This window comes from Sinohyriopsis cumingii, chromosome 4 (assembly GCF_028554795.1).
Source record: "Sinohyriopsis cumingii isolate HCF-2022 chromosome 4, ASM2855479v2, whole genome shotgun sequence".
NCBI lineage: Eukaryota > Metazoa > Mollusca > Bivalvia > Unionida > Unionidae > Sinohyriopsis > Sinohyriopsis cumingii.
In genome coordinates, this window is record NC_142964.1 from 22,900,556 (window position 1) to 22,917,866 (window position 17,311).

The 17,311-nt window shown below is 27.5% G+C and overlaps 1 protein-coding gene across 1 annotated transcript in view; it reads left to right on the plus strand.

Annotated features, from left to right (window-relative positions):
* LOC149800808 (uncharacterized) overlaps nucleotides 1-17,311 on the plus strand; it is a 101,324-nt gene that overhangs the window by 20,008 nt on the left and 64,005 nt on the right. The window contains exons 6-8 of the mRNA XM_089954800.1: nucleotides 1,126-1,418; nucleotides 1,892-1,981; nucleotides 14,715-14,819. Coding sequence (XP_089810926.1) covers nucleotides 1,126-1,418; nucleotides 1,892-1,981; nucleotides 14,715-14,819 — 488 coding nt within the window. The remainder of the gene's footprint in view (nucleotides 1-1,125; nucleotides 1,419-1,891; nucleotides 1,982-14,714; nucleotides 14,820-17,311) is intronic.

Sequence of the window (17,311 nt, forward strand, 5' to 3'; positions counted from 1 at the left end):
TTGAATATTAATTATGTTATTGAAATGTTAAATATCTGTGTCAGACTGAGTCTGAATATTAGTTTTGATATTGTAATGTTAAATGTCTATGTAGACCGAGTCTGAATATTAGTTTTGATATTGTAATGTTAAATGTCTATGTAGACCGAGTCTGAATATTAGTTTTGATATTGTAATATTAAATGTCTATGTAGACTAAGTCTGAATATTAGTTTTGATATTGTAATGTTAAATGTCTATGTCAGACTGAGTGAATATTAGTTTTGATATTGTAATGTTAAATGTCTATGTAGACTAAGTCTGAATATTAGTTTTGATATTGTAATATCAAATGTCTGTGTCAGACTGAGTCTGAATATTAGTTTTGATATTGTAATGTTAAATGTCTATGTAGACTGAGTCTGAATATTAGTTTTGATATTGTAATATTAAATGTCTATGTAGGCTAAGTCTGAATATTAGTTTTGATATTGTAATGTTAAATGTCTATGTAGACTGAGTCCGAATATTAGTTTTGATATTGTAATATTAAATGTCTATGTAGACTGAGTCTGAATATTAGTTTTGATATTGTAATGTTAAATGCCTGTCAGACTGAGTCTGAATGTTAGTTTTGATATCACAATGTATAAAAACAAATTTAGAATTATTAGAACAAGACCATTAACACCAACAGGACAGTGTGTACATTTAATGCAGCTGATTATGATGAGGATTGCTCAGTGGAAAATGATATTTTACTGTTACAAAATTTCAGACATTTTTTAGACATTTTTTTAGAGTGATTGGGAATGTGGTCTGGACCCATCATTTTGGAAGAGAGATTTTTTTTTATCAAATTGAAAATAATATTTTTAGGAGTAAACTGCTAGAATTTGAAAAACAATATTGTTATTTAAATAGCTTGATTTTTGGTCCATTGGGATTTGTTTGTTGCCCCAGGGGACCTCTAAAACATTCTTATATTTTGAGAATGAATGCATAAAGTGCAGATTTATTTCTCGATAAGTGTAAAATTTCCTTGCACTAAAATCAAAAGTGATGTGCTTAGAGACATGTTGTTAAAAATAATCATCAGCTTTGAGCAAGAATACATTGTAATTTGTAAATGATTTTTATCTGTAGATCTCCCATAGTTGTGTCAGATTTTCCCTCCAAGATCCAGACATCAAATTTCCAAAAACCCAGAACAAATACACAAGTGTCAAAGTCTCAACCAGCATCATCAACATCTGATTCATTTGTTGTTGAGATCCCAGATAGTAGTTTGGAAGCAAAATCTGGACAGGAAATATTAGTGTCACAGTCTGCTGGTTCAAATTCCGATTCTGCATCAGCCGCAGTTGGTATATTAAAGCCAAACTTTACTCATATCAAACAGAAACAGCAAGCTACATCTGGAACAAACACTGAGCATGGTAATTCAGAATTTACTTACATGTAGCTCATAGCACTTTGTGGTATAGCGTGAGAAGCCTTACAGCTTTTTTACTTGAATTAAAAGATGTTTTTGTCATTCTTTTTCTTAATTTGTCTCTGATAAGTAATTGGGATTGAGCAGAAATTGGCTTCATTTTAAGAAAAAATCTTTTAAGTCATTCCCTTATTTTTTTGTTAAAATCCTAGGCCCCTGAATGTCAGTAATTGATTCTTACCATATGCACAGTGCATCATGGGAAAAAAGATTATGAACTTTCACAAAGATGAAGGGTAATAGTTAAGGACATAAATACATAGCGGCAGGACTAGATTACACAGAATTTATGACAATTTGGTCTTTAAGAGTGTGTATATTGTTCTTTTTATATAAGTGATATTTACAACAGCTTTCACTGGAAATTTGAAAAGGGTGTTAAAGAGATTTGTTTAAATGGAACAGTTTATTTTTCAGATGACTTTGATGTAAATAGTGAGAAGAAATATGTGAATCTCAGATATTGGAAAATGGAAAAATTGATTGCTCCACAGGCATCATATGCAGGTATGTTGATTGTAGTTTAGATATTTATGTATAATCTTTAAAATGTATCTTGTATACAATGGTACACAAAATATCTTTTAAAGTATACAAGAAATGAACTTATCATAATTCCTGGCTTTTCTTGTGAACCAGTTGAGCATCAGTTCCTTCAGTGGACTTTAGTATTTATGATAACTTTATAATACAGTGATTCACCTTTTATAAAGCCTCTCTCAATAGAGGCCACTGTCATTTGCATGATGATATTGTATTTTTAGCTGTCCTTTGCAAAGTATAGTTTTTTTAATGCCACTTCTTCCATCAGTGTCGATATTGGTATCCACACATGTAAATACATATAGATATGCATATTGACGTAAATACATATACATATGTATATATGACGTAAAGACATATACATATGTATATATGACTGCCTTAATGCATATTGACGTAAATACATATACATATGTATATATGACATAAAGACATCTACATATGTATATATGATGTAAAGACATATACATATGTATATATGACGTAAAGACATATACATATGTATATATGACTGCCTTAATGCATATTGACGTAAATACATATACATATGTATATATGACTGCCTTAATGCATATTGACGTAAAGACATATACATATGTATATATGATGTAAAGACATATACATATGTATATATGATGTAAAGACATATACATATGTATATATGATGTAAAGACATATACATATGTATATATGACTGCCTTAATGCATATTGACGTAAATACATATACATATGTATATATGACTGCCTTAATGCATATTGACGTAAAGACATATACATATGTATATATGATGTAAAGACATATACATATGTATATATGACTGCCTTAATGCATATTGACGTAAAGACATATACATATGTATATATGACATAAAGACATCTACATATGTATATATGACTGCCTTAATGCATATTGACGTAAAGACATATACATATGTATATATGACGTAAAGACATATACATATGTATATATGACTGCCTTAATGCATATTGACGTAAATACATATACATATGTATATATGATGTAAAGACATACATATGTATATATGACTGCCTTAATGCATATTGACGTAAAGACATATACATATGTATATATGAGGTAAAAACATATACATATGTATATATGATGTAAAGACATACATATGTATATATGACTACCTTAATGCATATTGACGTAAATACATATACATATGTATATATGATGTAAAGACATACATATGTATATATGACTGCCTTAATGCATATTGACGTAAATACATATACATATGTATATATGAGGTAAAGACATATACATATGTATATATGACTGCCTTAATGCATATTGATGTAAATACATATACATATGTATATATGAGGTAAAGACATATACATATGTATATATGACTGCCTTAATGCATATTGACGTAAATACATATACATATGTATATATGAGGTAAAGACATATACATATGTATATATGACTGCCTTAATGCATATTGATGTAAATACATATACATATGTATATATGACGTAAAGACATATACATATGTATATATGATGTAAAGACATATACATATGTATATATGATGTAAAGACATATACATATGTATATATAACTGCCTTAATGCATATTGACGTAAATACATATACATATGTATATATGACTGCCTCAATGCATATTGACGTAAAGACATATACATATGTATATATGACGTAAAGACATATACATATGTATATATGATGTAAAGACATATACATATGTATATATGACTGCCTTAATGCATATTGACGTAAATACATATACATATGTATATATGAGGTAAAGACATATACATCTGTATATATGACTGCCTTAATGCATATTGACGTAAATACATATACATATGTATATATGAGGTAAAGACATATACATATGTATATATGACTGCCTTAATGCATATTGACGTAAAGACATATACATATGTATATATGATGTAAAGACATACATATGTATATATGACTGCCTTAATGCATATTGACGTAAAGACATATACATATGTATATATGATGTAAAGACATACATATGTATATATGACTGCCTTAATGCATATTGATGTAAATACATATACATATGTATATATGATGTAAAGACATACATATGTATATATGACTGCCTTAATGCATATTGACGTAAAGACATATACATATGTATATATGATGTAAAGACATATACATATGTATATATGACTGCCTTAATGCATATTGATATAAATACATATACATATGTATATATGACGTAAAGACATATACATATGTATATATGACTGCCTTAATGCATATTGATGTAAATACATATACATATGTATATATGACATAAAGACATCTACATATGCATATATGATGTAAAGACATATACATATGTATATATGACTGCCTTAATGCATATTGACATAAATACATATACATATGTATATATGACTGCCTTAATGCATATTGACGTAAATACATATACATATGTATATATGATGTAAAGACATATACATATGTATATATGACTGCCTTAATGCATATTGACGTAAATACATATACATATGTATATATGACTGCCTTAATGCATATTGACGTAAAGACATATACATATGTATATATGACATAAAGACATATACATATGTATATATGACTGCCTTAATGCATATTGACGTAAATACATATACATATGTATATATGACATAAAGACATCTACATATGTATATATGACTGCCTTAATGCATATTGACGTAAATACATATACATATGTATATATGAGGTAAAGACATATACATATGTATATATGACTGCCTTAATGCATATTGACATAAAGACATATACATATGTATATATGACGTAAATACATCTACATATGTATATATGACTGCCTTAATGCATATTGACGTAAATACATATACATATGTATATATGAGGTAAAGACATATACATATGTATATATGACTGCCTTAATGCATATTGACGTAAATACATATACATATGTATATATGAGGTAAAGACATATACATATGTATATATGACTGCCTTAATGCATATTGACGTAAATACATATACATATGTATATATGAGGTAAAGACATATACATATGTATATATGACTGCCTTAATGCATATTGACGTAAATACATATACATATGTATATATGATGTAAAGACATATACATATGTATATATGACTGCCTTAATGCATATTGACATAAAGACATATACATATGTATATATGAGGTAAAGACATATACATATGTATATATGACTGCCTTAATGCATATTGACGTAAAGACATATACATATGTATATATGAGGTAAAGACATATACATATGTATATATGACTGCCTTAATGCATATTGACGTAAATACATATACATATGTATATATGATGTAAAGACATATACATATGTATATATGACTGCCTTAATGCATATTGACGTAAAGACATATACATATGTATATATGACTGCCTTAATGCATATTGACGTAAAGACATATACATATGTATATATGACATAAAGACATATACATATGTATACATGACTGCCTTAATGCATATTGACGTAAAGACATATACATATGTATATATGAGGTAAAGACATATACATATGTATATATGACTGCCTTAATGCATATTGACGTAAAGACATATACATATGTATATATGACATAAAGACATATACATATGTATATATGACTGCCTTAATGCATATTGACGTAAAGACATATACATATGTATATATGAGGTAAAGACATATACATATGTATATATGATTGCCTTAATGCATATTGACGTAAAGACATATACATATGTATATATGACATAAAGACATATACATATGTATATATGACTGCCTTAATGCATATTGACGTAAAGACATATGCATATGTATATATGACATAAAGACATATACATATGTATATATGACTGCCTTAACGCATATTGACGCAAAGACATATACATATGTATATATGAGGTAAAGACATATACATATGTATATATGATGTAAAGACATATACATATGTATATATGACTGCCTTAATGCATATTGATGTAAAGACATATACATATGTATATATGACGTAAAGACATATACATATGTATATATGACTGCCTTAATGCATATTGACGTAAATACATATACATATGTATATATGAGGTAAAGACATATACATATGTATATATGACTGCCTTAATGCATATTGATGTAAATACATATACATATGTATATATGACGTAAAGACATATACATATGTATATATGATGTAAAGACATATACATATGTATATATGATGTAAAGACATATACATATGTATATATAACTGCCTTAATGCATATTGACGTAAATACATATACATATGTATATATGACTGCCTTAATGCATATTGACGTAAAGACATACACATATGTATATATGACGTAAAGACATATACATATGTATATATGATGTAAAGACATATACATATGTATATATGACTGCCTTAATGCATATTGACGTAAATACATATACATATGTATATATGAGGTAAAGACATATACATCTGTATATATGACTGCCTTAATGCATATTGACGTAAATACATATACATATGTATATATGAGGTAAAGACATATACATATGTATATATGACTGCCTTAATGCATATTGACGTAAAGACATATACATATGTATATATGATGTAAAGACATACATATGTATATATGACTGCCTTAATGCATATTGACGTAAAGACATATACATATGTATATATGATGTAAAGACATACATATGTATATATGACTGCCTTAATGCATATTGATGTAAATACATATACATATGTATATATGATGTAAAGACATACATATGTATATATGACTGCCTTAATGCATATTGATGTAAATACATATACATATGTATATATGACATAAAGACATCTACATATGCATATATGATGTAAAGACATATACATATGTATATATGACTGCCTTAATGCATATTGACATAAATACATATACATATGTATATATGACTGCCTTAATGCATATTGACGTAAATACATATACATATGTATATATGATGTAAAGACATATACATATGTATATATGACTGCCTTAATGCATATTGACGTAAATACATATACATATGTATATATGACTGCCTTAATGCATATTGACGTAAAGACATATACATATGTATATATGACATAAAGACATATACATATGTATATATGACTGCCTTAATGCATATTGACGTAAATACATATACATATGTATATATGACATAAAGACATCTACATATGTATATATGACTGCCTTAATGCATATTGACGTAAATACATATACATATGTATATATGAGGTAAAGACATATACATATGTATATATGACTGCCTTAATGCATATTGACATAAAGACATATACATATGTATATATGACGTAAATACATCTACATATGTATATATGACTGCCTTAATGCATATTGACGTAAATACATATACATATGTATATATGAGGTAAAGACATATACATATGTATATATGACTGCCTTAATGCATATTGACGTAAATACATATACATATGTATATATGAGGTAAAGACATATACATATGTATATATGACTGCCTTAATGCATATTGACGTAAATACATATACATATGTATATATGATGTAAAGACATATACATATGTATATATGACTTTAATGCATATTGACATAAAGACATATACATATGTATATATGAGGTAAAGACATATACATATGTATATATGACTGCCTTAATGCATATTGACGTAAAGACATATACATATGTATATATGAGGTAAAGACATATACATATGTATATATGACTGCCTTAATGCATATTGACGTAAATACATATACATATGTATATATGATGTAAAGACATATACATATGTATATATGACTGCCTTAATGCATATTGATGTAAAGACATATACATATGTATATATGACTGCCTTAATGCATATTGACGTAAAGACATATACATATGTATATATGAGGTAAAGACATATACATATGTATATATGACTGCCTTAATGCATATTGACGTAAATACATATACATATGTATATATGAGGTAAAGACATATACATATGTATATATGACTGCCTTAATGCATATTGACGTAAAGACATATACATATGTATATATGACATAAAGACATATACATATGTATATATGACTGCCTTAATGCATATTGACGTAAAGACATATACATATGTATATATGAGGTAAAGACATATACATATGTATATATGACTGCCTTAATGCATATTGACGTAAAGACATATACATATGTATATATGACATAAAGACATATACATATGTATATATGACTGCCTTAATGCATATTGACGTAAAGACATATACATATGTATATATGAGGTAAAGACATATACATATGTATATATGACTGCCTTAATGCATATTGACATAAAGACATATACATATGTATATATGAGGTAAAGACATATGCATATGTATATATGACTGCCTTAATGCATATTGACGTAAATACATATACATATGTATATATGATGTAAAGACATATACATATGTATATATGACTGCCTTAATGCATATTGACGTAAAGACATATACATATGTATATATGACTGCCTTAATGCATATTGACGTAAAGACATATACATATGTATATATGACATAAAGACATATACATATGTATATATGACTGCCTTAATGCATATTGACGTAAAGACATATACATATGTATATATGAGGTAAAGACATATACATATGTATATATGATTGCCTTAATGCATATTGACATAAAGACATATACATATGTATATATGACATAAAGACATATACATATGTATATATGACTGCCTTAATGCATATTGACGTAAAGACATATACATATGTATATATGACATAAAGACATATACATATGTATATATGACTGCCTTAACGCATATTGACGTAAAGACATATACATATGTATATATGAGGTAAAGACATATACATATGTATATATGAGGTAAAGACATATACATGTATATATGATTGCCTTAATGCATATTGACATAAAGACATATACATATGTATATATGACATAAAGACATATACATATGTATATATGACTGCCTTAATGCATATTGATGTAAAGACATATGCATATGTATATATGACATAAAGACATATACATATGTATATATGACTGCCTTAATGCATATTGACGTAAAGACATATACATATGTATATATGACGTAAAGACATATACATATGTATATATGACTGCCTTAATGCATATTGACGTGAATACATATACATATGTATATATGAGGTAAAGACATATACATATGTATATATGACTGCTTTAATGCATATTGATGTAAATACATATACATATGTATATATGATGTAAAGACATATACATATGTATATATGACTGCCTTAATGCATATTGACGTAAAGACATATACATATGTATATATGATGTAAAGACATACATATGTATATATGACTGCCTTAATGCATATTGACGTAAAGACATATACATATGTATATATGACTGCCTTAATGCATATTGACGTAAATACATATACATATGTATATATGACTGCCTTAATGCATATTGACGTAAATACATATACATATGTATATATGACTGCCTTAATGCATATTGACGTAAATACATATACATATGTATGTATGATGTAAAGACATATACATATGTATATATGACTGCCTTAATGCATATTGACGTAAATACATATACATATGTATATATGATGTAAAGACATATACATATGTATATATGACTGCCTTAATGCATATTGACGTAAATACATATACATATGTATATATGAGGTAAAGACATATACATTTGTATATATGACTGCCTTAATGCATATTGACGTAAAGACATATACATATGTATATATGACATAAAGACATATACATATGTATATATGACTGCCTTAATGCATATCGACGTAAAGACATATACATATGTATATATGACATAAAGACATATACATATGTATATATGACTGCCTTAATGCATATTGATGTAAATACATATACATATGTATATATGATGTTGTATATATGATGTAAATACATATACATATGTATATATGACTGCCTTAATGCATATTGACGTAAAGACATATACATATGTATATATGATGTAAAGACATACATATGTATATATGACTGCCTTAATGCATATTGACGTAAAGACATATACATATGTATATATGATGTAAAGACATACATATGTATATATGACTGCCTTAATGCATATTGATGTAAATACATATACATATGTATATATGATGTAAAGACATACATATGTATATATGACTGCCTTAATGCATATTGATGTAAATACATATACATATGTATATATGACATAAAGACATCTACATATGCATATATGATGTAAAGACATATACATATGTATATATGACTGCCTTAATGCATATTGACATAAATACATATACATATGTATATATGACTGCCTTAATGCATATTGACGTAAATACATATACATATGTATATATGATGTAAAGACATATACATATGTATATATGACTGCCTTAATGCATATTGACGTAAATACATATACATATGTATATATGACTGCCTTAATGCATATTGACGTAAAGACATATACATATGTATATATGACATAAAGACATATACATATGTATATATGACTGCCTTAATGCATATTGACGTAAATACATATACATATGTATATATGACATAAAGACATCTACATATGTATATATGACTGCCTTAATGCATATTGACGTAAATACATATACATATGTATATATGAGGTAAAGACATATACATATGTATATATGACTGCCTTAATGCATATTGACATAAAGACATATACATATGTATATATGACGTAAATACATCTACATATGTATATATGACTGCCTTAATGCATATTGACGTAAATACATATACATATGTATATATGAGGTAAAGACATATACATATGTATATATGACTGCCTTAATGCATATTGACGTAAATACATATACATATGTATATATGAGGTAAAGACATATACATATGTATATATGACTGCCTTAATGCATATTGACGTAAATACATATACATATGTATATATGATGTAAAGACATATACATATGTATATATGACTTTAATGCATATTGACATAAAGACATATACATATGTATATATGAGGTAAAGACATATACATATGTATATATGACTGCCTTAATGCATATTGACGTAAAGACATATACATATGTATATATGAGGTAAAGACATATACATATGTATATATGACTGCCTTAATGCATATTGACGTAAATACATATACATATGTATATATGATGTAAAGACATATACATATGTATATATGACTGCCTTAATGCATATTGATGTAAAGACATATACATATGTATATATGACTGCCTTAATGCATATTGACGTAAAGACATATACATATGTATATATGAGGTAAAGACATATACATATGTATATATGACTGCCTTAATGCATATTGACGTAAATACATATACATATGTATATATGAGGTAAAGACATATACATATGTATATATGACTGCCTTAATGCATATTGACGTAAAGACATATACATATGTATATATGACATAAAGACATATACATATGTATATATGACTGCCTTAATGCATATTGACGTAAAGACATATACATATGTATATATGAGGTAAAGACATATACATATGTATATATGACTGCCTTAATGCATATTGACGTAAAGACATATACATATGTATATATGACATAAAGACATATACATATGTATATATGACTGCCTTAATGCATATTGACGTAAAGACATATACATATGTATATATGAGGTAAAGACATATACATATGTATATATGACTGCCTTAATGCATATTGACATAAAGACATATACATATGTATATATGAGGTAAAGACATATGCATATGTATATATGACTGCCTTAATGCATATTGACGTAAATACATATACATATGTATATATGATGTAAAGACATATACATATGTATATATGACTGCCTTAATGCATATTGACGTAAAGACATATACATATGTATATATGACTGCCTTAATGCATATTGACGTAAAGACATATACATATGTATATATGACATAAAGACATATACATATGTATATATGACTGCCTTAATGCATATTGACGTAAAGACATATACATATGTATATATGAGGTAAAGACATATACATATGTATATATGATTGCCTTAATGCATATTGACATAAAGACATATACATATGTATATATGACATAAAGACATATACATATGTATATATGACTGCCTTAATGCATATTGACGTAAAGACATATACATATGTATATATGACATAAAGACATATACATATGTATATATGACTGCCTTAACGCATATTGACGTAAAGACATATACATATGTATATATGAGGTAAAGACATATACATATGTATATATGAGGTAAAGACATATACATGTATATATGATTGCCTTAATGCATATTGACATAAAGACATATACATATGTATATATGACATAAAGACATATACATATGTATATATGACTGCCTTAATGCATATTGATGTAAAGACATATGCATATGTATATATGACATAAAGACATATACATATGTATATATGACTGCCTTAATGCATATTGACGTAAAGACATATACATATGTATATATGACGTAAAGACATATACATATGTATATATGACTGCCTTAATGCATATTGACGTGAATACATATACATATGTATATATGAGGTAAAGACATATACATATGTATATATGACTGCTTTAATGCATATTGATGTAAATACATATACATATGTATATATGATGTAAAGACATATACATATGTATATATGACTGCCTTAATGCATATTGACGTAAAGACATATACATATGTATATATGATGTAAAGACATACATATGTATATATGACTGCCTTAATGCATATTGACGTAAAGACATATACATATGTATATATGACTGCCTTAATGCATATTGACGTAAATACATATACATATGTATATATGACTGCCTTAATGCATATTGACGTAAATACATATACATATGTATATATGACTGCCTTAATGCATATTGACGTAAATACATATACATATGTATGTATGATGTAAAGACATATACATATGTATATATGACTGCCTTAATGCATATTGACGTAAATACATATACATATGTATATATGATGTAAAGACATATACATATGTATATATGACTGCCTTAATGCATATTGACGTAAATACATATACATATGTATATATGAGGTAAAGACATATACATTTGTATATATGACTGCCTTAATGCATATTGACGTAAAGACATATACATATGTATATATGACATAAAGACATATACATATGTATATATGACTGCCTTAATGCATATCGACGTAAAGACATATACATATGTATATATGACATAAAGACATATACATATGTATATATGACTGCCTTAATGCATATTGATGTAAATACATATACATATGTATATATGATGTTGTATATATGATGTAAATACATATACATATGTATATATGACTGCCTTAATGCATATTGACCCTTTTTCCTTACTATGTCCTATGCAGCAGTTTGAAATGGGTTTCATAGCATTAACCTTTATGGAGTGGGTAACTGCCTACAGACATTGTATACTCTTTATTAAGTTTTTTTACTTCTTGTTGCATTGTGAATGCGCAATGTTATACCTGGAATTATGACACTAATTCAGGGAATGCATCTTGATGAGTGCAAAGTAGGTCACTGACCCATATTTTATGTTTCAGTGACTTTGTTTACATTTTTTATTTTATATTATGAAGCACTGTTCATGTTAGAATCATTAAACTTAATAATATGCACATATGTTATTCACTGTGATCTGCATTTCAGTCTTTACTAGTTTTTGTTTTTGACCTTTGATCATGACCACATAGGTTTTGCTTGCTATTTGTATATTATCCCAATGTGATGAGCAGATTAATCTTGATGAACTTGATGATCCTTATTACAAAAGTAGGTCATTATGGCCTCTATTTGATGCTTCATAGATATGGGTGAACTTACTGGTTATGCTAGAATCATACATATAATGATGATATGCATCTCAGTTAATACCACCCACCCCTTAAAACACAAGAAGGTCACCATGACCTATATTTCAGCTTTATTTGCTTTGTAGTTCATGACCAGATAAGTTTTTGGCATGCTGTATGCATAATATCCAAGTTAGAATAATAAAACTTGGAGGGGTAATACTTCTTGACAAGTAAAGTCTTATATGTAGGGTACCACTATATTATTTCAAGTTAATGGTTTTTGATGACTTTCTGATTTGTGAATGCTACCTGTAATTGTTAATTTAAAAACATAAGTTGACAAGAGGTACTTGGATAAGTAACAGTATCAAGAACACTCTCTCTCTCTTTCTCTCTCCATCTACATACTTACCTACATGTCTGTCTGTCTGTCTGTATATCTATCTGTGATGTAATTAAGGTTCCAATGGCCCCTGTAATTCGGGAGTAGGGGTGGTATTTCTGAATATTCGCAGGATGACCCAAAATTTCACTTTTATGCCACTGATCTATCTTTGAAAGAGTCCTTTACATTTACAGTGGCAGAGCAATTTATCATTTTCATTGCTAAATATGTATTTTATTCATATAGATTCTCAATGTCTAAAGACTGTACTGTGTATCGACATTTCTGCAAGTATGAAGACAAACAATGCATGGGGACAGACAACACACTTTTTTACAGAGTTTATGAATGGTATGTACAATAAATTTATTGGGTTTTTCATGGTTTCATAGAAAATTATCTTTTAATTGGTTCTTTAGTTCATGGATATTCCAATGATGCAGGATGGATCCTGGTTTCTGTATAGATATGAGGTTTGGGGGGGTTCCTTTCTATGAAATCTGTGAAATATGTATCCTTTGGATAAAAGTGAATTTGCAATATCTTTTAAAAGTATTTAAATTAATTGATAATAAAATCAAAGAGATCATTGAAGCCTTTTCCATTGCTTGATTTTGGTTATGGCAGTGGAATCAACAGTATTAAAATTTTGCATTAAAATATTTGAAAGTCACATGTTTTCCGCATCAGTTGCAGCAATCAGTTTGATATCCACTTAAAGTGGAATAAATCTACATGCCTTGCATGTTCTTTGTCTTGATCTTCTGAAGTGAATCATCAGGGGAAATAACTGCAACCAGTAATGTTGCAATTGTACTTATCTCACTTTCACAATACAAATTTGAATGTTATAATGTATATTAAATGTTATACTGTATCTCAGATTTATTGTATATTAAATGTTATAAAATATATTAAATATACTGCATATTAAATGTTATACTGCATATTAAATGTTATACTGCATATTAAATGTTGTATTGTTTATTTAAATGTACTACATTTAAAGACCTTGTGGCTGCCTTCATCTAAACATAAAAAATAATTTGAGTCTTAAGTAACAAATTCATTAAAAAATAAAATATCTGATAACTAATTCTATGCAAATTATCCATCCACTGATTTTCCATCCCAAAAATATGTTGGTCATTATGTATCAGCTAAATTGAATACTGAATCCAGACCCTGCTTCTCTGGCTGTTCTAGTCAATCTTGAGTTACCTGTTCCCTGTCAGCATTTAAAGTCAACTGTTTTGATGCATTCAGAACATCCCCACTGCTTTCCAATGATAGTTGAATATAAGAGACTTATATAATAGTAGTGATATTTCCTAAAATTTTATAAATTAGAAAATTTTGTTGAAGAATATCCAGCTTAATACTTGTATAATCAGTTCTTACAGTGAAAGACAGAGTTTGAAAAACAATTTGACACGCTTCCATTATCAGTTATCAATGAAATGTCTACAGTTTTGGAAAAAAAATTATTGAATCTCTCCAACTATTGCCTGATTATACATCAGCAAGTCATCATGACATTAATTGCATTCAATGATGAAATAACAGCCATGAGAAACAGAACTACTTTTGTTGACATGGCAAAATATGGCAGCAGAAGTCACAATCAGAACATTGTCAGCCATTTATGTCATAACCTATGTGGTGTACACTGCCAGAGGCAAATCACAAATTCATTAAATTGTACATATTCCTGCTTATGCAAATACAAGGTTATTTCTTGACATGATGTAAATGGCAGAGCAATGTTCTGATTGGTTAATCATTTTCTCTAATGATGAATAGTGAATTATTACTTTGTATCTTATTATTTGTCAATACTCTATTTAATGATGTAAGATATCATTTTATTTCTTGTGTTATGTATATTTAATTTAATTGTTTGTTTGTTAGTTTTAATTTTTTTATTTCATTACATGCTATTTTAATCTTACATTGTATGTTGACTTGACCTTGTCCAAAATTGAGTTCATTTCTGCTTGACCTCATTGACTTTTTTATTTTATTCATTGTAAACATCTAATGCGTAGCTAAATTATTCTCTCTGTGAATGGGCTTAATATCAGAATCTTTATTAATAGAATAGGTAAGTATGTTTATTTGGGTCAAAGTTATGGAGTTTCCTTAGTGAATTATACATAATCCAGGTTATTGTATTGTAAACATCAGGATCATTCTAGAAGGTTAGTTTCCATTAGGTAATGTTTTTTTTTAGAAAATGCTAATTGTGACCTGAGGTCAAGTAGAAACTATATAATCATGTGATTGTGAGGACTTGGTCATTCATGCTTTAACATCTAGCACTTTCAAGTTGTATTATTTTGTGACCAGTTGAGCTGAATTTTATTTCTTTAATTCAAGTGATTATTTGCTCTGGAAATACAAAAGTGCTCTGATAAAATTCTTGGATAAAGATATTCACTGGAATTTATACTGAGTTCAAGCCAGGAGTTATATTACTGTGATTCAACAAAAGACTGTTGACACATCAACACTATAAGCTAGAACAGACATGTGAGCACCTTCAGTTTTTGTATTTCTTCAGGACTTGTACTGAGTTTTATTCAGGACTTTAAATTATTAGGACTTTTGTCTGTAATTCTTGGATTATTTCGTAATCTAATTTGCAATACAGTAAATTCTTTTTTCTCATTTTCACTTTTGTATTCTGGGGAAAAAATTATTTGTTAAATTTTACAAAGCTTGTTGTCTTTAACACTTTTCTGTTATTTTTTTTAAAACATAGACTTGTAACACTTTTTGTTTTTCAAGTAAAGAGTAACATTTTTTTATGTAGAGTCTGAGTTGATTATTTGATTCATCAA